This window comes from Heterocephalus glaber, unplaced genomic scaffold (genome assembly GCF_053883595.1).
Source record: "Heterocephalus glaber isolate CG9 unplaced genomic scaffold, H.glaber_assembly_v1.0 deba00000594, whole genome shotgun sequence".
Classification (NCBI taxonomy): Eukaryota; Metazoa; Chordata; class Mammalia; order Rodentia; family Bathyergidae; genus Heterocephalus; species Heterocephalus glaber.
This window is the reverse complement of record NW_028258151.1, coordinates 17,235,351-17,257,556: the sequence shown is the minus strand read 5'-3', so window position 1 is coordinate 17,257,556 and position 22,206 is coordinate 17,235,351. Positions and strand designations below refer to the sequence as shown.

Genomic DNA, 22,206 nt, shown 5'->3' with positions numbered 1-22,206 from the left:
GAGCCTCAAGCTTTGGAGGGCGCCGCCATATTGGTTCACAGAGGCCAATCCGGGAGGACCTCTGAGCCGCTGGAGGCGGGACTTCCGGGGGATGTCTTTGGCAGTGGTTCCGGAGTGCAGAGGACCCGATTGGCTCTGTGAGATCAGTATCAGGACCGCGAAGAGAATAAGGATGTAGCTAGCGGGTGTCCGCGCAAAGTCGGCCCTACTGACTTCATCTAGTCCTCACAGTAGCCCCATGTGGGAGAGTCATAGCCGGCCAGTCGCGCGGTGCGACCCACTGGTCTGGCCCTGGATCCGAATGGCTCGGGAGCCCCTTTACTCCACCCGCCTATTCCCTCCTGTGTTTGTGGTAGAGGAACCCACGGGGGCTGCGGGCTCTGAGACACCCCTGAGTTAGTCTGCGTGTGTTGTTGGGGGGTGGTGATCAGGAAAGGTTTCCTGGAGGAGGCGCTGACTTGGGTGACGGTGAGTAGGATTTGAGCAGGTCAGGAAGGATGAAAAGGTCATGTGCAGATGTGTAGAGATTCTCTGGACAAGAACAGACTGAGTGGGGCGTGATGCTTGTCCTTAGAGAGATGGACAGAGCCTCCCAAGGACGTGTGGCTTCGGGACCTGTGGGTCAAGGGAGGGGTCTCGGGCAGAGGAGTGGGATGGTTCAGCTTGCTTTGGGAAGATCAGTGTGCACTGGGGAGAGGGTCCGGGCATAGGGGAGAAGGGAGGTAATGGGTGGTGGCCTGCACCAGGCCTGGCCGGGCATCGTGATTCAAGTATGAATTGGAGCATTTCTGGGCATAACAGAATCAGCAGGATTTGCCCAGAGATGGAACTTGGGTGTCAAGCAGGGGGCCGAGGATTTTGGCTTTGGTGGCTGAGACAGTGAGAGCCCCGAGGATAGGCGGAATGGGGCAGAGGAGTAGTCCCTCCTGGGACCTCCTGATGGTGAGGTGTGTGGAGGGGCCCACCTGGCGGGAGAGAAGAAGGAGGCACACTCCTGGGAGAAGAGATGGGGCATCCGGAGCTTGGTGTCTGCACCTCCCTAATTTAATCCTCATACAATCTCAGAAGGCATCAGTTGTTCATCACCTCAGGTTCTAGTGTACACCTGAGGAAACAGGCTTATAGAAGACAGGGATGGCACAGTCACACAGGTTCCAAGGTGTGACAGATGCCAGGGCTCCTCTGCTGCACCTCTTCTCCTAGGACCTGGGTGGCTGGTGCAGGAGGAAGGGAACAGGTCACTGTCACTGCACACCTGTCTCATGTTCCCACTCAGCTTATCCTAGTGGGGGGGAGGGCAGCTGAAGGCCCAAAAAGGGAATCTCCAGAGGGAAGAAGGCGGCATTGCTCTGTTCTGAGGAGATGCTCTGTAGCCTATCAAGTGTCCTTGTGCTTTGGATCCTAGGCCACATCTGCAGCAGCTGGCGGGGAGTGGGGTTGGGCACCTGGTGGCCACAGGCTCAAAGCAGTGTGCAGCTGCAGCTGCGTTCCTCCATGGCCATCAGCAGCACCCTCAGGTTTCTCGATGAGTAGGGGGGGTAACGGAGGTCGTTGATCTTCTCCATCCCTGGGCTGCGCAGCAGGCAGGCTCGGTGGTGGGAGAAGGTGTCAAAGGAGAACTTGCCATGGTAACTGCCCATTCCACTGGCACCTGTATGTAGCAGAGCACACACGTCAGGCCCTCAGTGGCCAGCAAAGGGGATGTCAAGCAGACCTGGCTCTGACAGGAGGGCTGTGTCACCCCTGTGAGCCTCAGTTTCCTCATCTGTATAGTGACCTAATTATGAAGCATTGTGTATAAAGGGCCAGGCCCCAGGGCAGGCTTTAGCACCAGCTCAGTAAGCTCTGGGGATACCAGGTGTCAGGGCAAGATAGGCAGGTGTTGGTTAGTGGTGTGTTTTCTGGAGCCAGACTGGCCAGGGTTGGATGAGGGCTCTGCCATGAATAGCTTTTTTTTTTTTTTTGGTACCAGGGATCGAACTCAGGACCTTGCGCTTTCGAGGTAGGCGCCGGAACCACTGAGCTAAATCCCCGGCCCCATGAATAGCTTTTGAGCAAGCAACTGCCTTGGTCTCCTCTTGTGTGACAGTAGCACCCACCTCCCACAGTTGAGACAACAACTAAGTGTTCTGACCATGGACACTGAGTACTGTGTTGTTATGAGTTCTCAGTGTCAAGGAAAGGAAGCAGATGAGGACGCAGGCCGAGGTCGTCCAGAGAACACAGCCTGGGTGGTGTTGGGGACAATCACGGAGGCCTTCCAGATTTGCCTGCAGACAGACCCCCACTCCTTGGGGCAGAGGAGGTGGGATGAGGGGTTAGGACTGGATGTAGGCAGGTAGGCAGGGTCTAGCAGGGACCTGGGGGGAGAGCTGAGGCTTGGAGGCTGAAAGGAGGTCCAGAGCCAGGGATGCAATGTGCCCATCTCTTCCAGGCCTGAGCTGCCACAGTGTTAGCTCTCAGCCCAGTGTGGACAGCTGTGGCACAGGCTACCCTCCAGGGAGCATCTAGGTCCCACCAGGCTTGCCAGGCTCTGCTGTCACTGGAGCTGTGCATGGATAGGGAGGGAGACCTTGAGTTACCTGTTCCAGTTCTAACTCTGCACTGAGGAAGTGTGCTCAGGGAAAGGAAGTGACTGTCCCAGGTCACAGCCTGTCAGGGGCTTTCTGGGACCAGCTGTGGAGTTTCTGACTCAGGTTAGGGCTTTGCAGCTGTGTCAGGAGTGGGCCATCTCCACATTCCTGAGCTCCCTGTGCCCAGGGCTGGACTGATGTAGTGGGTGAGGGAGCAGCGTGGAGAGAAAAGCACCCAGCAGCTGTGTGTGTGGACAGATGGACAGACACCAAGGTATGCTGTTGGGAGAAAGTGAACAGCAGCAGAATAGACAGGGTAGCAAAGAAAACTACCAAAATTGTCTGCAGTCCACCTTCATGGATAAGTGCAGACAGGTTTGGAGTTTTCCATGCCAGATGTGTGTGTCGGGGGGGTACAGGCTGGGGGGCTGGGAATGGGACACAGTCATTGGAAAGGAGCCTTCTTGCTGGCCCCACTACAGGAATGTAGTCAGGGAACACTTGGTGCATCACAGAAGGGCCCAGGAGAGGAGGCCACTGCAGCACCTACCGACTCCTCCGAAGGGCAGGCTGGCCAGGGTCATGTGCATGAAGCCGTCATTCCCACAGAATCCCCCACTGCTGGTCCGGGCCAGCACCTGTTTGACCACCTAGAACAGAGCAGGCCGTGTGAAGGCTGAACCCACTTCCACTATCTTGTTTCAGCAAGGACCTGGGGCCACTGCGTCAGCTCAGGGCAGGTGTGGAGTGGCCCCATGTGGAACCCCTAACCTGGAACAAGGAGTGTGTGGCCTTTAGGAGAGGCAAGATGCCCAGCATTGCCTGGGGACCTGAAGAGTGCAGTGGCAGTGGTGAGGTGCCTGTAGTCAGGGAGGCATCCCGGGGGAGGGACATGGTGTGCCTGGGAACATCAGGAGAAGGGCAACCTGGGAGACAGAGGGGCTGTAGGATGAGCAGGGGGACACTTAAGACATGATGACGTGGTCAGATTTCTACTTAGACACTTGAACTTGGCCCCTGCTTGACTTAATGAAGGACCTTCCTCTTCAGTCCGTGGGTTTATTTGAAGAATGAACAGGAAAAAAGATTGAGAGACACTGGCCACACCACACAGCAGCTTCATTCTATTTAGTTCCAATCAGTGTGACCTTCAGATGACAGCTGTGTCAGAGCTTGTCTGATGTGCGGTAGAATGGAGCCCTCCACCAGTAGGCTCAGATGTCTCTCCCTTGAGACCAGCATCAATGGCCATAGCAAGGCCAGAGGACAAGCACAAAGCACTATGTACTTCTGAACAGTGAGGGCAGGTACCTTCTGTGTCCTGAGACCAGTGCTGGGTGGCTAGGACAGTGTGAGGACCAGGTGACCCAAAGTAGAAGAAGCCTGAGACTTCTTGTAGAGCGAGAGAAGAAGTCACAGACTAAAGGCTGGGCATGTCATGAGGACACAGGCACTCCCTCTGCCCAAGCCTGGGTCAGAGCATGTCCCATGGGCCCCTGAATCACATAAATGTATGAGTCCATTATGACCTAAATGTAAATGATTCAAGTGACGTATCTCTCTTCTAGCATTCCAGATAATATATGTAGACGATATAATGTAGCAGATATTCCCCCTTCCTCAGATAGGGCCTAACTAGGCCCCCTGCGGTGAGGGCGGGCTGGATTGGGAGGCTTGCCCCAAAGACAAGAAGGGGTGTAATGGAGCAGGGTGTGGTGGCACACACCTGTAACCCCAGCACTCTGTCAGGCTGAGGCCGGAGGATGGCAAGTTGGAGCCCAGCCTGGGCAAGTTAATGAGATCTTTGTCTCAAAAAAATAAAAAGGGCTAGGAATGTAGCTCTGTGTGAAGACCCTAGGTTCAATCCTTAGTTTAAAAACAGTATGTGTAAGTGCCATGGCTCCTCATAGTGGACACCCCAGCCTTGCCCAGCTGATGATGGTTACACTTGACAGCCATGTGTGGCTCTCAGGTGCTCCAGAGTCGGCTCTAGCTTCTGAGGCATTATTATTATTATTTTATTATTTTGGTACCGGGGATCGAACTCAGGACCTTGCGCTTGTGAGGCAGGTGGCGGAACCACTAAGCTAAAACCCCAGCCCTTCTGAGGTATTCTTAAAAACCCTTACCTATTATTAAATCGTTAGAAAAACCAGACAACCTGAGATTAGGGACATTACAGAGGCCTGGCCAGCACTCCAGGCTGAGCTTAGCACAACATCAGATCTTGGAGCAGAGAGAGAAACTGGCAGGATCCCAAGAAAGTTAATAGTAGTTATTGGTGCTGTACCCAATCAGCACCTTCTGTGGGGAATGGGATGTGAGATACATGAGGACTCTGCAGTCTTTGCAGCTTTTCTAAACCTGTAAATCTAAAGTTAGTCCCCAGAATAAAAAGTATATTTAGGGCCAGGGATTTAGCTCAGTGGTTCCGCCGCCTGCCTCACAAGCCCAAGATCCCAAGTTCGATCCCCGGTACCAAAAAAAAGTATATGTAAAGCCACTGTTTGATTTAAAAAACTAAGATGTGTTATGTACATGTACCACCTCCCCATGACAAATGTAATCATTACTGCAAACATGTACTAATAAAAATAAAAATGTAAAAGTATTTCAAACCATTGTTTGGACAGGGAGAGACTCTCATGAGGGATAGGTGAGAGGGAGTGTTGGTGCTTCTTGGTGTGTCCTAGGCTGGGAACTCCCCCCTGCCATTGGGGCTCCCAGGGATGGAGGACCAAGGCTCAATCTGGGCCTTGCATGTTCTAGTCACTCCTGCACCCTTTGCTCCCCAGCTCCTCCAGAGCCAGGCACTGAGGGCCAACATTGTGGCCACTAGGCTGAGATATATAGGAGAGTACACAGGTAAGGGACACGGCCCTGGAGATCTTGGGGAGCTACCCACTGAAGGTTCAGCACAGTGTGGTGCAGATAGGGTGTGTGGGAATCTCAGCTGTTCCTGTGGGAGGCCAGGGCCAGAGCCAAGAAGCCACCATCCCTGAAGTCCTACGACTGGCCCAGAGGGGCCGCATCCCCTCTGCTGCCACCACTCCTATGGCCCACTACTGGCACTTGATCCCACCCTGACCAGCCAGCTGAGCCCCACCTGGCTATTGTTGGAGAAGGCGTACAGGGCCAGTGGCTTCTCCCGACGGTTGATGAAGTCAATGGCCTCATCCAGGCTCCTCACAGTCATCAGGGGCAGGATGGGCCCGAAGACCTCCTCTTGCATCACCTTATCCATCTCCTGCACGTCCACCAGCACTGTGGGTGCTGCGGATACAGGGACAACTCAGCCTTGTGCATAGCCTGGACACCCCTAGGTGGAGGCCCAGGGTCTGACCTCCCAGGACACCAGCCTCCTAGGATCTGAGGATCTGGGGTCCAAGTTCTGCATTTGAGGGATAGCATATGAGATGACAGTCCTTTAACTCACACTCTGGCCCCCCAGAACTGAAGTCTAAGCTCAACAGATCCAGAGCTTTGGGACCAGATTTTAAAATTAGGGAGTCACAGGCTCAGAACCACAGTGAGCTGGAGCATTCGTGCTCTGGAATTGTGGGACTGAGACTATGGACTTAGGCCAGACTCTAGCAGCATGGAAGGTTCTTAGGCAGGTAAGCTCTGGTAGGGAGAGGGACGCTCACCGATGTAGAGATTGCTCTCATCACTCTGACCACCGATGGCCACGCGGCCACAGCTCAGCAGTTCCTGGAGCCGCTTGAAATGTTTCTGGTTGATGATGCGGCCCAGGTTGGGGGAGTTCTGGGGGTCGTCGCCATAGAAACGGGTGATGGCATTCTGCAAGGCGGGAAGCAGCCGCTCCTGCATGTCTGAGCTGCACAGGACGTAATCAGGAGCCACACAGGTCTGGCCCGTGTTGAAGTAGCGAAACCAAGCCAGGCGGTTGGCCACAGTCTGGGGGTCACAGTTGTCATCCACATAGCAGGGGTTCTTGCCCCCCAGCTCCAGGGTGACGGGCGTCAGGTGCTTGGCGGCGGCAGCCATGACAATCTTGCCTACACGAGGGTTCCCTGGGGACATGGCAAGAACCCAGAGTGGCCCCTTCAGTCACTGTGAGCAGGCAGGATGGCCTTGCCTTGGAGACCTGGCTCCTCCCTGGAGAGGTGGTTGAGGCAGCCGGGATCAGGCCTCACCAGGCGTCCTTGCCATTCTGCCACCTTGCAGGCAAAGAATCTGCTCAGCTCACCGCCCTGACATACCCCCCAAATGCAGGGACTCTCGCAACACAGGGTTTGCTCTGGGCACCCATTAGTGAGGCCCCACCCACCCAGGGGAGCCCTTCGCCTCCTACTTGTGCTGTAGTTTTTTCTTTCCTTTTTTTTTTTTTGGCAGTACTGGGGATTGAACCCAGGAGTGCTCTACCACTGCCCTATATGCACAACCCTGTTGGTTTTTTTACTTTTTTTTTTTAATGGGGGGGTCATTTTGTGGTTTTTTTTTTTTTTTTTTTTTTTTTTTTGTACCAGGGATCGAACTCCGGACCTTGCACTTGAGAGGCAGGCAGCGGCCCCACTGAGCTAAATCCCCAGCCTTTTTTTGTGTTTTTTGGGAATGGTCTCACTATAAAGTTCAGGCTGGCATTAAACTTACTATGTAGCCCAGGCTGGCCTCAAACTCACAACGATCCTCCTACCTCAGTTTCCCGGGTGCTGGGACTACAGGTGTGTGCCACCACATCCAGCAAGACAGGGTCTTGCTGAGTTGCTATTTTGCCCAGGGTGGATTCAAACTGAACCTCCTGCCTCAGCCTCCTGAGTAGCTAGGATTCCGGCCATGTAGCACTGTCTCTCTGTTTCTGACCCTGGCCAACCTTGCAGACAACCCTTTCTAAAATGCAGCTTTGCTCCCCCCACCTCCCACCTCTCCATTTTCCCCTAGAACCTCCAGTGACCCCTTATCATCCAAGACCAGAGTCCACCTCGTAGCTCGGCTGATGTTTGGGTCTCTCTCTCCTGCTCACTCCTCCCCAAGTTCCAAAGTCTGGAGGGCCCCTCCCCAGGGAGGTGGCTCCTTCCCAGGCAGTTCCTTCCTAAGGCAGTTTGGTCCAAGGCTCCACACTGCTGTCCTGAGGGCGGCTCCATAACTCTCCCGGTTCTTGCTAGCTCTCTGCCTGCCCATAAACACTCCAGAGGTTTAGCCCTTCCAGCCCCTGCAGAACCCCATAAGGTCAGTGCACTCAGGAAACATCACTGACTCAGCGAACGTTTGCTGGGAGAGGGAAGGATGGATGCTTCCCAAGGACTTCATGCATAGTTTGATTCATTCATCCTTGGGCACACCTGTGACTTTGGGACTGCCCTGGTTTTACAGATAAGGAAACGGGCCTGGAGAAATCAAGGGGTGGATTCATGGATCTGGCCTGGAAGCCAGCCTGTGGCAGTCACCTTGCCTCTGCACCCTGGCGCTGGAGGCCTGGCCTAGCACCCACCATACCTGTGAGGTGAGTGGTTGGAGGTACCCTGGGGGCCCCCAGCCCCTTGTTCCCCCATCTGCAGGGCAGGACTGCAGGAGATATGCTTCCCCACAGTGAGGGCCAGCCCCTTTTGCTCCACAGTGGCTTCCCTGTCAAACAGGGCTTTTCCTGTGCTGGGTGCAGGCTCTAGAGAGGAGGACAAGGCCGGCACCCTCCTCACTCTGACATAGTATGCAGGGCTGGAGGCGAGCTGTGGGGTCGGGCAGACCCTGGAAGCACTGCGCCATGCCTCCTCCTCTCTAGAAACTGCCTTCTGATCCTAAGCCAGGTGGTGTCTGGGCCAGGTATGCACAAGCTAGGGCCATGGCAAGTGACCACTGGGCCGATTCTCACCTGGGCTTGGGTACAGAGGTGACCTGGCCAGCGAGGTGACCCTGAGTGGAGCACTTTGGCCCTTCCTCACCCTGGTCCAGTCCCTCAGTGACTGGCCTGCAGGGGACTGCAGGGACAAGCAAGGTCCCCAGTACAGCCTGGGATCAGCAGGAGCTCAGAAGGACAGATGTTTGATTCCTGAGATCATGGTTAGCAGAGGTGGGCTGTGGCCCCAGCACAGCACTCTGTCCCTTGCTGAGCATCCAGGTCTATTCCCAGCCAGGGCATTCGCCAATCAGACTCCTCCCTGGCTGCCTGCCTGCCTTCCAAGGGCAGGGACAAGATCCCCAGTGGCCTCACCTGTGAAGAAGATGTAGTCAAATCTGTGCTCCAGCAGCCGCACCGTCTCCTCGGGGCCGCCCAATGCTACGGCAAAGCAGCTCTGCAAGGTACACAGGCGAGGGCTCCTTCTGGGACCCCTGCTTTAGAGCCCAGACGGCAGCCTAACCTGCCTGGCCCCTGCTGCCCTCCTGGCTGGTGCAACTAGGGTTGTCCAGGCTCTAGGGCGCTGGGTGAAGTGAGATGGGGAGTGGAGCCTGGAGAGTGGGGCCAGCCCCAGTCAGTCACAGGACCCCAAGGGACAAGCTGCCCTGGCCAGCCCTCAGAGGAGCGAGGGTGATTTGGCCACACCATGCACCTCAGAAGAGGCGGCACTGGGCTAAGCCTGCGGCCCTCCCACATCGGGCCCTACCAGTCCCTGCTCTGTCTGCCCCACAGCCCTGCTCACCTGGTCCAGGTAGCGGGGCAGTACCTCAGCCAGGATCTTCTCGATGCTCTTGCTGATCTCTGATGGCTTCAGAACCACACAGTTGCCTGCGGGCAGCACAGTGAGAGAGACACTGGGCAAAGCTGCTTGCCCCATCTCCTTACCCTGCCAGAGAGGCTGTGATCTCACCCACTTTCAAATAACGAATTCAGCCTGGAGGTGAGCTGGGGCCTGAGACAGCACAGCCCTGGGCGGTGGGCCATTCAGGGACTCCTGCAGCCGGCTCTCCAGTGTCCTCCTTGGCTCTGGGAGTGGCCCTGCGGCCTCAGGTCAGGGGACAGGGAAGGTGGAGGCTCCCCTCTCACCTGCCGCAATGGCCCCCACCAGGGGCACCAGGATCAGGTTCAGAGGGTAGTTCCAGGGGGCGATGATGAGCACCAGGCCGAAGGGCTCCTTCCGGATGAAGGCCGAGTCTAGTTGGGTGACCTGGGCCAGGAGCCAGGGTGAACAATGAGAGGCATCCAGAGGCCATCCCAAGGGAGCAAACAGTCCCCGAAGCCACCTACCAGCCCTGTCCCCGAACCACTCACCAGGTTCTTGGGCACCTTCTGGTCCTTCATCCAGGCCCGAAGGTTCCTGAGGGCCAAGTCCACCTCGCCCTGGCTAATGGCAATCTCGGACACTTCTGACTCGAAGGCAGACTGTGGGTGGGGAGAACCCAGGTCAGCAAGTGGCCAGCACGTGGTGGGCACAGCCTCTCCCCAGCAGGACCCACCCTGGCTCAGTGACAGCTTCAAAGTAGGTGCTGTTCCTTTACCAGGAATGCAATGGTGACCAAAACAGATGGAGGAACTTGCCCTCTGGGGCTGAAACTGTCACACAGGGGACAGTCGCCAAGTCTGAGAATGTCGACAGCTGTGTTGTGACAAGTGCTATGGGAACAGCGGAGCAGGCCAAAGGGGTAGACTGCTGGAGTGTGAGTGTGTGCAGGGGGTGTGGGTGTGCACAAGTTGAGTGTGTGTGTACGTGTGCACTTGCTTCATTTTATACAAGGTAGCCAGTGCTTAGAGAAAGGCAGAGAGGGAGCCTTGGATAGCTGGAGGTGCACTACGCTGGGCAGAGATCCCAGCAGGCACAAAAGGCCCTGAGGCTGGTGAGGGCCAGCTCTGTTCCTGCTCAGTAAGGAGTGCAGTGGGTGAGGTGATGGGGCAGAGTCATGCCACACAGAGCAGAGGCAGGGTCTAAGCTTTAACAGGACTGACTGTGTGGCTGCTAATGTCTGCATGTGTTGATCCACCTGCAGGGGACATGGCATACAGCCATCCCTGAGTACATGTCAGCTCCCACAGCCCAGGGACCAGGGGCGACTGTCAGCTTTCCAAGGCAGGAGTGAGGAGGCAGAAATCTACAGGGGCGCTGTCTTGGTCTCCAGCAGCTATTGTGTCCTGTTCCCAGCCCTAGGAGACACTGGTCCTTAGGGTGCAGGCAGCAGAAGGCTGTGGCCAGGACACCAGAGCCAGGTGCTGTCCCTGCCTGAGTTGCAGCTGTTACAGTGTAGCTGTCCTCTATGACAGCAGAGTAGGATGGGCCAGAGGGGTGCTGGGATAGTCCAGTGGGCAGGTAAAGGCCAGCGAAGGGGGTGCCCTGTGCAAGGTCACTCGGCAAATCAGCGGCAAGACCCAGGGCCAGAGATGAGCCGAGCAGGAGGGGCTGGGACTCGAGAGGAGTCCTTCCTGGTAGCTGATCCTGGCTCCAGCTGCCTTCAGCCACACCTGTGTTCACAGCGGCTGCTTTCCTGCCAGCCTGTCAGCCTGCCTCACATGTCTGATAAGTCCCCTGGGCTTGAATAGGATGTGAGCTGCTTCCCAGAACTATGGAGCAATCTGAACATCATGACTCTGGGACAGTAAGCTACTTTGAGCCAGGTTCAAAGCCTGGCTCTACTCTTCCTGGCTGTGTGTCTTTAGGCAAGGATGTGTCCTCTCTGAGCCTCCTCTGACACAGCGAGAAGAGCTGGTGTGGCTGAACTGAGAATGTAATGGGCAGAGGCTGCCTGAGGGAGGGAGCCATTGAATTTTCTGGGCTGCTGCTTCCTTTGTGAGGCCTGAGCTGCTGGAGTCAGGGTGAGAAAGCAGAAGGGAAATCTGAGCTGCAGGGGGAAAGGGACCAGATAGCCCAGTCAGGGACAGGAGGTAGCTGGGCTGGCCCGTGAGAAGCTGGTGGAGGCTGGATGGTGGCAGGGTGGTCTGTTCCCAGGGAGTTCACCAGGCTGGGACAGGCTCTGCATGCTGAGGCCTTTGAGGCAATGGCAGGGGACATTTTGTCCAGAGAGGAAAAGCCCCAGGGCAGCCCCTTGGACAGCTGTCCTGGGCTGTAGTGGTCAAGTAGTGGCCTTGCTGGTGAGGGCTTGGGGACTGGCTACAGGGAAAGGTGTTTCTGGGGACTCCACCATGGCTGCTGCTGAACCTGGAGGGGCTGAGCCCTCAGCATCCAGGATCCTGATAGAGGCTGTGATGCCCCACTGTACCCAGTGAGGCGCTCATCCCTCAGACCTGACAGGGCCCTTCGAGGTGTGACCCACCTCCAGGTCTCATCTTTCACCTGTCTCTCCACTCCCTTCAGCACCCCTGGCCTGCTGGAGCTGCTCAAGCACAAATACTCTAAGTTCCCTCTGCCTCAGGGCTTTTGCACAGCTGCATTGAGCCCTCCCCATCCCTCCTTCCCTCCACATCTGCTCTGTGTCCCCTTCGCAGGGAAATTTCCTCCCCCACAGATAAGCCAGTGCCCCCATACACACTGGGAGCACCTTTGTGGCATTGTCACCTCCCAACACTCTGTAACTGTGTTGACTGTTGGGATGTCTCCCCTACAAGTTCAGCTAGGTAAATGGGGACTTTGCTTACTTCTCTGTGTATCCCAGAGCCTAGGCCTGAACCTGGCGGTCTGATGCAGCTGAACAGAGGAAAGCAGATGAGTTCTGGCCAAGGAAGGAGCTGGGACTTGAGGGGCAATTAGTTCCCCTTCCTGGAGGACAGGCCTCTCCCTGTCCCCTTTGTCCCAGATCCCTCCAACCGCCCCCCCCCCCCCGAATTGCCCTCCCTGCATCCCCAGCCCCAGCCACCTTATGCAGGTCTTGGGCCAGTGCATCCTGCAGCAGCTGCTTGTTTTCCTGCAGGAAGCGGCCCAGGCCCTCCAGCTGTGCCACCCGGAATGCAGCCGGCTGAGTCCGCCCCGAGCTGAAGGCCTCCCGCAGCCGCCGCACTGTGTCCTCGAAGGCATCCATCCTGCCAGATGGCTGGAGTGAGATGGGTGGCCGCGGGGGCTGTCCCCACCTTTGGGAACACCAGGCAGCCACCCCAGGGCCTGCAGCAGCCCTGCCCCTGCCAATCTCACAGTGGCTCACAGTCCTTCCCCCACACAGAGGCCCCCAGAAACCCCAGGCCAGGTGCTGCCCTCAAGCCCTGCCCCATGCGACACACAACAGCCCTCAGACCATTCCATCTGCCAGGGAGCTCCGGGCTGCAGGGCTGGGTGGGGGCTTGGGACAGCCGCTCCTGGCTGCTGGCAGGCAGGCCAGGGCCGCACTTCTTCCTGCTGTGACACCACCCAGCCTGTCCCCCACCCTCACATCTTGGTCTTACCAAGCTGGCCAAGTGGGGTGTACGGGAGTGCAGTAAGCAAAGGGACACGCCACCAGCTTCCAAGAAACCACCAATTTGGACCACGCCAGACTCGCACGTCTGTGTTCCCCAGCACTGCACAGAGGACCAGGTGGCTAGTGGCAGCTCAGGGGCCTGGGTGACCTTGGGCAGTGGTCCCTCTCCCTGCACGTCAGCACTGCCCCCACAAGGGGAAGAAGAACCAACCCTGGCCTCTGGAAGCCCTGCCCCCATGCCAGTTTAGAATTCGGATTACAGGAGGAAGTGATAGTACCGGAAGAGAAGCAAGGGGTGAGGGGCAGTCATGTCTCCATGCTGCCATTAGTCAAGGCTGGCAAGCAGGATAGAGGCCTGCCTGTTTACTTGAGACTCATCAGAGGAGCACTGTGACACGTTCTGTGCTCAACCTGGTGTAAAGGACCCGTGGGGACCCTATCCTCATTCACTTTCTGCCTCTCTTCTCTTTAGGTCTGAGCTGGGCTGATGCCTCTTCCAGGGAACCCTCCCTGACTGCTCTCTCATCACCCTCACAGTGGTATTTGGCTGTGCTCCCACTGACCTGGTCATGTCATTTTGTAAAAGCCCCAGTTACTCTGTCTACCTCTATTCCACTCCAGGACTGCCAGGTGCTGTCAGATGGACGCCCTGAGGGGCAAACTCAGCCTTACTCTTGGGATGCCTGTTCTGAATTGTCCAAGAGCAGGTTTGGAGCCCTAGGCTGCTCCAGCTCCAAGCTTGGCCCAAGCTGACCCCACAGACCTCATGTTCTGACCTGGAAAGGCTGGGCATTTGGCTCAGCACAGACCAGGCCCTGGCCCCCAGAGGTGGGTAGGAGCAGAAGTGGCCACAGCCTGCAGGCCTCAGAGCCCCATCAGGCTGAGATTCCAGCTCTCCTGAGATCTTGGGCAAAGCCTCTCCCTGCCTCCGTTTCCTGGTCCCTAGTTCTGCTGGGGATCCCATGGCGTAATGCTGCACAAAGCACTTGGCACTGTGCTCACAGAAAGCTCAGGCAAGGTCGGCTACAGGTATTTTACTAAGAAGTCTATAAATATTTGTTGCCCTGCCCACTCTCCTGGCCTTTCTCTCTGGCTCTCACCTCTAACTGCCACTGACCAGGGCCAAGGCGGACATGCCTGCCCCTCCTGCCTTTCATCAGGGGCTCTGCAGAGTCCACAAAAATGTAAAATGAGAAGCAGGACCATGGCCTCGTGGGGAGGGGAACTCTTCAGGGGCAGAAGATTCCAGCGCCTGCTCCTGGCAACAGCGAGGACAATGCTCCCGGCAGCAGGGGACCACAAACCTGGCCTGGCTGAGGTCCCAGGGAGTGCCCATCAGGCTGTGGGGACAGGCAGGACCCTGGTAAGTAGAGGAGCCAAGGCTGGATCAGGGGACCCTGGGCTCTGATCTCACAGAGGAGCTGAGCAGACATTGTGGATGCAAAGCACAGGGGATTTCTGATGCTCAGGCACAGGGATGGGCATCGGCCCTGGTTCCTTGGTACATCTGGTACTTAAACACTACGCCAGCTAAGCAAGGGACCATTATTCACCCAGTTGAAGGAGGTAGAGACCAAGACAGAGAGGGCAAGGAGCTTGCCTGAGGCCACCCAGCTTCTTCTTCAGAGTGGATAATCTGGATCCAGAGGAGCAGAGGCTGTTCCTGCAGTCTGGCCACAGTCCCCTGGGGAAGGGATACTTGTGGACTGGGACCCAGGGCCTGTCTCTGAGGGCAAGGAGGGGGCCAGCAGGAGTGAGAAGGTGCACTGCTGGTCCCTCAGCCCCATCTCAGCCTTGTTCCTGCCAGTCGTGGGGGTACAGGCCCAAGACTTCTGCAAGCCCCTAAAGTCCAGGGGCTGTGGGGCCCAGGGGTCTCCATGAGGGTGGGGTGGGGCAGGATTTGCCACATCCTTTGATGGTGAGAAGATGGTCCTGTTTCCCCTGAGAGCCAGGTCAGGACAAGCCATTGGCCCTCAGGACCATGGGCTTGAGGAGTCCCCTAAAAGTAATAATCAGGGAAGCAGGGAATGGTGGCATTTGCCTATAAAATCCCCAATTTGGGTGGGTGGGGGGGATGAGGCAGGAGGATGGAAAGTTTGAGGTCAGCCTGGGCAATTTAGTGAGACTGTCTCAAAAATAAAAAGGGCTGGGGATGTAGCTCAGTGGTACACTCCCTCCAAAATCATAATAACCACACCTTGACCCTGCCAGGCACTGGGCCAGCATGGGTACTGGCACTGGGTCACAGACTAGAGGAGGGGGAGGAATGGAGTGGGCACCCAGGTCTGTGGACGACGATGATGACTCACGGGGATGACTGCTGCCGAGGGCCCTGCTCTATGCTCCTTGCGACTCCCACCAATGGGCAGATGCCTGTTCCTCACCCACCCAGCTATCAGGAGGGCTGGACTCTGGGAAGGAGCAGGCAGCCCATCCACTCATTCTTCCCAATTCCAAGTCTTTATCTGCATTGTTGCCTTCTAAGGGTGCCCCAGCCAGTGTAGGATGGTCTGGGAACCCAGTGACCTGGGTTCAAATCCCAGCAACTACGATTATTAGCTGCAGTATCTTGGGCAGGTCTTATGGCCTCTCTATGGCTCAATTTTCCTATCTGTGAAATGGGAGCAATACCTGTAGCCACCCACAGCGCTGCAGGCGGAATGTGAGTCAAGCTTCAGAGAGCTTATCTTGGGGCAGAGCCTGGTCACTGTGGCTCTGAGTTGAGACTCAGACAGATGGTGAGGGACAGATGCCCCAGAGGGAGATGGAGGAGGAGATCCTGGGTTGGGGCCCAAAGGGACCTTGATGGCAGGAGAGTGGGACATCAATTTGAGACCCGGGTGGCGGCAGGGATGTGGTGAAAGAGGTACGTGAACATGTTGTCCAAGGGCCTAGGGACCCCCATCAGGGAAACTGGACGGCGCAGGGATTGGGTCAGCCTGAAAAGCCCCAATACCAGGGTCTCCAGTTCTAACCTCCTGCCATTTTGCCTGAACCAGGAGTTCACAGGGTCTCCCAGGCTCTGGACAGCAGCCCTCCTTCCCCTTGTGGGGTCCTTGGGGAGCTAGATGAAGGTACCCTTTAGCCTACAGACTGAGCAACCCTGCCGCACTCCCGAGGTGAGGCTGCTTCCCACCCTCCCAGATCCCAGAGTCCCTCAACAGAGTCCCTCTTCAGGGCAGGGCGGTTCCGGAGTCCCTCCCTCCCTGGGCTCTGGCAAAGTTCATGGCCAAGAAGAGTCTTTCTTGAGGTTATTCAGGCCTCCCTGTGCCTCCCTGCTGGCAGCCAGTGCCTTCCTCAGCCCTCCCTCTCCTAGCCCTCCACCTCCAGTTCCTTATCCCCCGCAAGGGGAAGACGGGTGAACTCAGCAGGACAGCTGGGCCTGTGTGTTGCAGCTGCCGCTAAGAGTTGCTAAGCCTGCTTGGACACCAGCTACCCTGAGCAGCTGAGCTGGGTCCTGGGCCCTACTGATGGCTGCAGCCCCATCCTCCCCAGGATATAGTACCTCAGCTCCGCCAAGCTGCTGGTGTTCCAGCTGTCCCTGCTCTGCTGCGGTCCTGAAGTTACAAAATGTCTAACCCAGCCAGCTCATGGGGCGGGGCTGCCCTGGCCTGGTGCCTGACCTTGGCTCAGGGCCAGCTTGAGGCTGCAGGCAGAGAGATCACTGGCACCCCCCCCCCCCGCCCACAGGGCAGGGCCTGGCCTACAGAGAAGGAGGCAGAGCCCAGAGAGGTCTGGCGCCAGCCAGGCCACACAGCAGGTCTGAGCTCTGAGCCTGGGGCAGTGGCAGAATACCAAGAAAAGCCCTGCCTGCTACCCCACCTTTTCTTTGAGGCATTGCCTATTCTGAGCCTTAGTTTTCCCCTCCACAAAATGAAATGACCAGAGCCAGAGATGGTTGGAGTTCAGGAACGCAACCTCAGGACCATGCCTGCTGCCTGCTGTGACTCCAGGCCCCGAAGACCACCCCATTCACAGAGCCCCCCCCCAAAGCTCACATTTTACAAATGAGGAAAGGGGCCCAGGGAGGGGACAGAGCTTGCCCACATGGGGTGTGAGTGGCAGGGTTTCTTGCTCCAGACCAAGATCCATCCCCACAGATGTCCCCTCCATCTTCTGGGGACAAGTGCCACCCTCTACCCTCTAGGACAACAGTCATGATGCTACAGGTCACTGTGATGGCTCCCGAATTCCTGTTGCTTGTCAGGTGCAGAGCTGTGCCCAGGGCCTGTCCCCTGCTTTGCCCCCCCCCCCCCGGGCACACCTGTTGGAGCCAGCACAAAGGGGATGATTCTGAGCAGCTGCTGGGGACAGACAGGCAGGTGATTGGGTTACAGGTGTTGGAGGCACATCCTTTGTGCCACTGACACCTCCGCAGTCCCCCGCCCCACTGTGCCCTGGGTCTGCCTGGAGGCTCCTGGCCTAGAGCCTCTGGGCCAACCTTGCACCTGGGGATGCTCATGCTCATCACTACCCCACCCTCACCCCGGCCTACCTGGGAGGGTAGGAGAGGTCTTCTGGCCCCCACACACTCTGGGACCCCTGGAGGCTTTAGCAGGGTAGGGGGCTGCAGAGGCCCCTGTCCTCTGCGCGGAATGGAGCCCCCAGCCGCCACCTGTCACGTGGCTCAGCATGTGACAGCCCTGCTTTGCTGCTCTCTGGAGCTGAGCCAGGCAGAAGCTAAGGAAGAGCGGGTGCCAGGCAGGGCTGGGCTGAGGCTGAGCCTGCAGCTCTCAGCCAGGAGTGAATCCCAGAGAGGAGCAGCCACTGGTCTAAGGCCACACAGCCAACCGAGGCCCACCTGAGAAGGTCCAGGAAGGTAAGAGGGGTGCCACAGAATCCTGAGGACCCTCTCTTTAGCCAGAGGGCAGTTGGAGGATCTCCGTGCAGGGGCTGAACTTGTCAGTTCAGGAGCAGCATGGGAGGCGGCCCCTAAAACCTAGGGACCTTGTCCTCCAGGGCGGGGTGCCTCTACACCTAGGGTCATCAGGGGCTGGGCCTCCCCTCTGTCCTTGCTCCTAGAGACTCCATGGGGCTGGATAGTTACTACTCTTTGGAGGAGAGCCCAGGATAACTGGGGACCCCTGGATGGGACCCTGAGTGGCCTTCACTTTTTTTTTTGGTTCCAGGAATCAAACTCAGAACCTTGTGCTGGCAAGGCATGTGCGGTACCACTGAGCTAAATCCCTGGCCCCTTTCACTTTTTTAAATCTCTGTCTCCATGTAGTAACCCTTAGGACAAGGGTAAGGGGTTTGGCCTGCGGCATTGCTCAGGTTCAGGTGCGTAGAGGGGAGTGGTCCAGCAGGGAGTAGAGGAGAGCAGCCCAGTAGCTCCAGTTGTATTATCCACATTATTTACCCTCTGAGAGACCTGGTCCCCGAAAATTTGTAAGGGATGTTGAAGAAGGCATGTCTATCTTTTTCTTTTAAGACTCATGGAAATTTATTTCCAGAACACTAACAAAAACATGCTGGTGAGTATAGCTTGATAGAAATGTAACAGAATTTTGATGAATTATGGGAAGAAAGCAGTAGCATACTAATAAATTATATATACAGGACAAAAAGGACTTGTTCTATATTGCTTAGCAACTTCTGCTCCAAATCATTTGGCCTGTTATCCCAAGCTGGCATGAACTGGCTCCAGCATGCCAGAAGGAATAGGGGCTCCATGATAACATTGTATAAGAAGCTAAAGAAAGCTGGAGACATTGCAATCTCTGTACAGAACGTGACACACAAAGGTATCACCTGGGTTCGAAGTCTTGAGTTTAATTCTTTTCTTTTCTTTCCTTTTTCTTTGACACAAGGTCTTTCTATGTAGTTCAGGCTGGCCTCAAACTCATGGTGATCCTTCTACCTCAGCCTCCTGAGTGGTGGTATTATAGGCATGCACCAACATACCCAGCTTTTTTTTTTGAGACAGGATCCCACTATATAGTTCAGCCTGGCCTTTGGCCTAGAACTCTCAGTGATCTTCCTGCCTCAGCTCCCAAGTGCTGGGATTACAGGTGTTCACCACCACACCAGGCTTTCTTTGATCTTTTTTTTTTGAACTCGGGTCCTTGCGCTTGCGCAGCAGGCAGCGAAACCACTGAGCTAAATCCCCGGCCCTCACACCAGGCTTTCTTGAGGTTATTTCAAAGTCCCTAGCTGGCCAAGAGGAAGAGGAAGGAGAGAAAGCATTAGGTCCACTAATGTATTCCTCTGTGGGTGGCTGAGCTCAGCTCTTGGTGCGGTATGCACTCAATCTTGTCTTCCTCAATGGCATAAAATATGATATGGAAAACACTAAGTAAAAGGGACACTAATTCCAGGACTTACAAACAGCTTGAGAGCCAGTTCACATTACAGAACCACCATCTCTGAACAGCACAGATTTGTCTATGCAAAGGGTGGCTGCTGTAGGTCTGAAGGTGGGGGACTGGCATGTGAGGGCGGAGCTGGGAGACCAGGTGAAAGTGAGGGCTACTTGGGTCTAGGGAGCAGGCAGCTAAGGCTCTAAATGGAGAAAACATTCACTGTCCTGCAAATGTCTCTCAAGCAGAGAGTTAGTAAATGCATAAAGGAAGAGAAGATGACTTCTCTGAACTAATGAAGTGAGGCCTGATCAAGACCTGGCGAGGGATGGGTGGGAAGAGGAGGGAGGGATTGGGGCTGGATATAAACTGGGCACATTACTCTGGAGCTCTACCCAGAATCTCTCCAACACTGCCACACAGAAAGCTATAGCCCCTTCACTTTACTCTTCTTTACATACATTATGCAAAGTATACTGCTTCATATCACCTCTATTCTGTACACCAAGATATTTCCTGCCACATTCTCCCTGACTCATTAGTCATTTGTATGCCTTTAGATTTTATGTTAAAGCTCCTGAAACCTGCCTGATCTAAAGTACATTAAGAAGCTCCCATACTCTGCCAATCCAGTCACCATTTTCTTAAGACTACTTTGTGCCCAAAGAAGGAACTGAGGTTATGGGTGACAGTGACAGCTGCAGCCTGAGGAAAGGATACTGGAGGAGGGAGGTGAAAGGATCCTATGGCTGGAATACACTGTCACTTGTTCAAAAAGGCTACTAATTGTCTGCGATTCCAGATGCAGAATCTTCTCCCATGGGGGGCAACAGTCTCTGATGGGTCTGGGCATCAGCCATGACTGTGACCTCTGCGGGCTCATCAGCTGCAACCGCACAGATGGTCAGGGGCTTCTTATCACAAGATCACAAGCAGAACATAAGATAAAGGAGGCCAGAGAAAAACATCTTGAGGAATGAGTAGATATGGGACCTATCATTCACGTTGTAGAAGGAGACAGTTCCTAATTCACAGTCCAGGAAAATCCCAACCTGATGAGGGATTTCTGGCAATGAAAGGACACAGAGTGGGGTGGGGGCCCAGTACTCCTTTCCAGACAACTCCACAACCCAGAAGCCATTCTTGGGAGACATGAGGATGAACCCTTTCTTCATCACTTCTGCACATCACATCATCACATCACATCATCACATCACATTACTTCATCACATCAGTCTCCCACCTCCACCTCCCAGTAGTGTCTTCCTGAGGTGAAGGGCTTCTTGTCTAACACACAGGGCCAGGAGTCAAATCTCTTTGGATTTTCAAGGTAGATTATGATGAGAATCTTCTAGTCGCACAGATTTTAAATTCTTGGACAGAAGAAGTGGGGGTAGGCCGTGCCTGGATCCAGGGTCACATCAATTGCGTATGATCGAGCCAGTTTCCATTCTGTGGGACTAATTTCATCCTTTCTCTCTTTCTTTACACATTTTCTGTATAGTTGCCAAATGATAAATATCCCAATAACTCCCATAAATACTGCAACCTTTGAGAAACTCCAAATTGGGGAAGAGGGAGCCGATATGAAAATCCCTACTTCCTTCTGCTGGCCAAGGAGCAGATTGTAGATGCAGCAGGGCACATTCTCCAGGGAGGTGTCTCTGATGATCACTGAAGCTGCCACGGTGAAAAGGCCTTCTTGGTCAGGATTCCTGGACTCAGTCCTGGACAGAAACTTCTTCCATGTGGGAGTTCTCCGCTGCACCTATGGCTCTAGGTACCACTCCTACCACTCGACAGAGTTGCACTCCAAGTGGACAGCTCCACTTTCCTGAACTTCCATATTGATGTGAGAGTCAGAGCCCAGGACTGCTACTCTTAGCAGCAGAAAGGCTTCTCCATGGGCCTGGTTGTCTCTGAATGAGCACCCATATACCCCTTCATCAAAGGCCCATGTATCCTCAGCACTGCACGTCCCGGAGTGATGTTGTCTGTGACCAGTGTCACCCTCCCCTGGTACTCAGGCATCTGCTCTCCCTCTTGTTCTTGCCCATCCTGGTGCACCAACACAGTCAGCAAGAATGTGTTCCAGAGTCACCAAAGTTCCATGTGCTCAGCACTCACATTTGGTGAAAGATAACAGGGCAGATCAGAGTCTTCACCCACTAAGACCAGGATGGACTCCAGAGGTCCAAGGACTTCAAAGGGAGCTGCATCCAGTGTAGGCAGCTGCAGGAGCCTAAGGGTGAGCAGACACCCAGGGAGGAAGTTTGGGAAAATGGCCATCCATGTCCTTTCTGGTGCAGGAGGATACTGACATAAGTCTACGTGGAACTTCAGTGCCTTGGGACTCCATCTGAAAGTCATGGCCCACAGAACTGAGGCAAGTGACAGCTCTCCATCATAAAAGTATGTTAATAAGTTAAATTTAGCAGCTTAATTAAGCAAAGCAGCACTGGGACCCAGGCAGCCCGCCATCCAGGTAGAAGCAGAAATCCAGCAACCCACAAGTAATTGGAATGTCTATCTCTTACAGCTACTTTGTCCTGAGTAGGGAAATTGACCCTACCTATGAGAGATCCCAGAATTCTCACCATAACTGATCTAGGAAGCTAAGGAAACCATATTCTTCTTCCACGGATTTGTTGTTGAGCTCTATATGAAGGTGGGTTTTTGGTCCTTGGCTCAAATCATCATCAGGTGTTTAATAAGAAGAAACAAGTTCAATTAAGAGATTAAGTATGGATGGTCCAAATAGTAAGACTGTGAGAAGCATTAACAAAGGCCCCATCAAGGGAAATAAGCGAGGTGCCCAATTCCAGATTTTGACCAGCATCCCCATGACTCAGCTAGTTAGTTCCTGGTGGATCTTAACAACACAGTCAGCTAGCTTTCATGCTGTGTCTTTCACTATTTTAGACGGATTGACAAAGAAACAACATTTTTTTTCTAGAAACAGACATAATCTTCCTTTCTCAGTAGTCAGGTGGTCTAGTCCCCCATGGTTTTGTAGAGCCAATGCTGCCAGTGAATCTATTGGATTTGGGGGATGACAATGCTCTGGAAGATTTGGACTAGGCTGTGTGTCAGGTCCTTAGATA

The 22,206-nt window shown here is 55.0% G+C and overlaps 1 protein-coding gene and 1 pseudogene across 6 annotated transcripts; both read right to left on the bottom strand.

The window, feature by feature from the left end:
• Positions 1–1,007: 1,007 nt before the first annotated feature.
• On the bottom strand, positions 1,008–17,434 carry Aldh3b1 (aldehyde dehydrogenase 3 family member B1). 6 transcript variants are annotated; one of them, XM_087205397.1, is made up of 11 exons: positions 16,309–16,384; positions 12,790–14,487; positions 12,270–12,432; positions 9,739–9,849; positions 9,514–9,634; positions 9,170–9,255; positions 8,743–8,824; positions 6,221–6,607; positions 5,680–5,846; positions 3,124–3,223; positions 1,008–1,651 (listed from the first exon to the last, which is right to left on the bottom strand). In XM_087205397.1, the coding sequence occupies exons 3-11, from the start codon at positions 12,429–12,431 to the stop codon at positions 1,461–1,463; spliced, it is 1,407 nt and encodes a 468-aa protein (XP_087061523.1). In that variant the 5' UTR covers position 12,432; positions 12,790–14,487; positions 16,309–16,384; the 3' UTR covers positions 1,008–1,460. The 6 variants fall into 6 exon arrangements, with proteins under 6 accessions (XP_087061523.1, XP_004852263.2, XP_004852264.2 ...); XM_004852206.3 differs by having other exon boundaries at positions 12,790–12,903; positions 16,309–16,370; XM_004852207.3 differs by lacking the exons at positions 12,790–14,487; positions 16,309–16,384 and adding an exon at positions 17,299–17,434.
• Positions 17,435–20,468: 3,034 nt separating this feature from the next.
• On the bottom strand, positions 20,469–21,391 carry LOC101712274 (butyrophilin subfamily 1 member A1 pseudogene; annotated as a pseudogene).
• Positions 21,392–22,206: the final 815 nt, after the last annotated feature.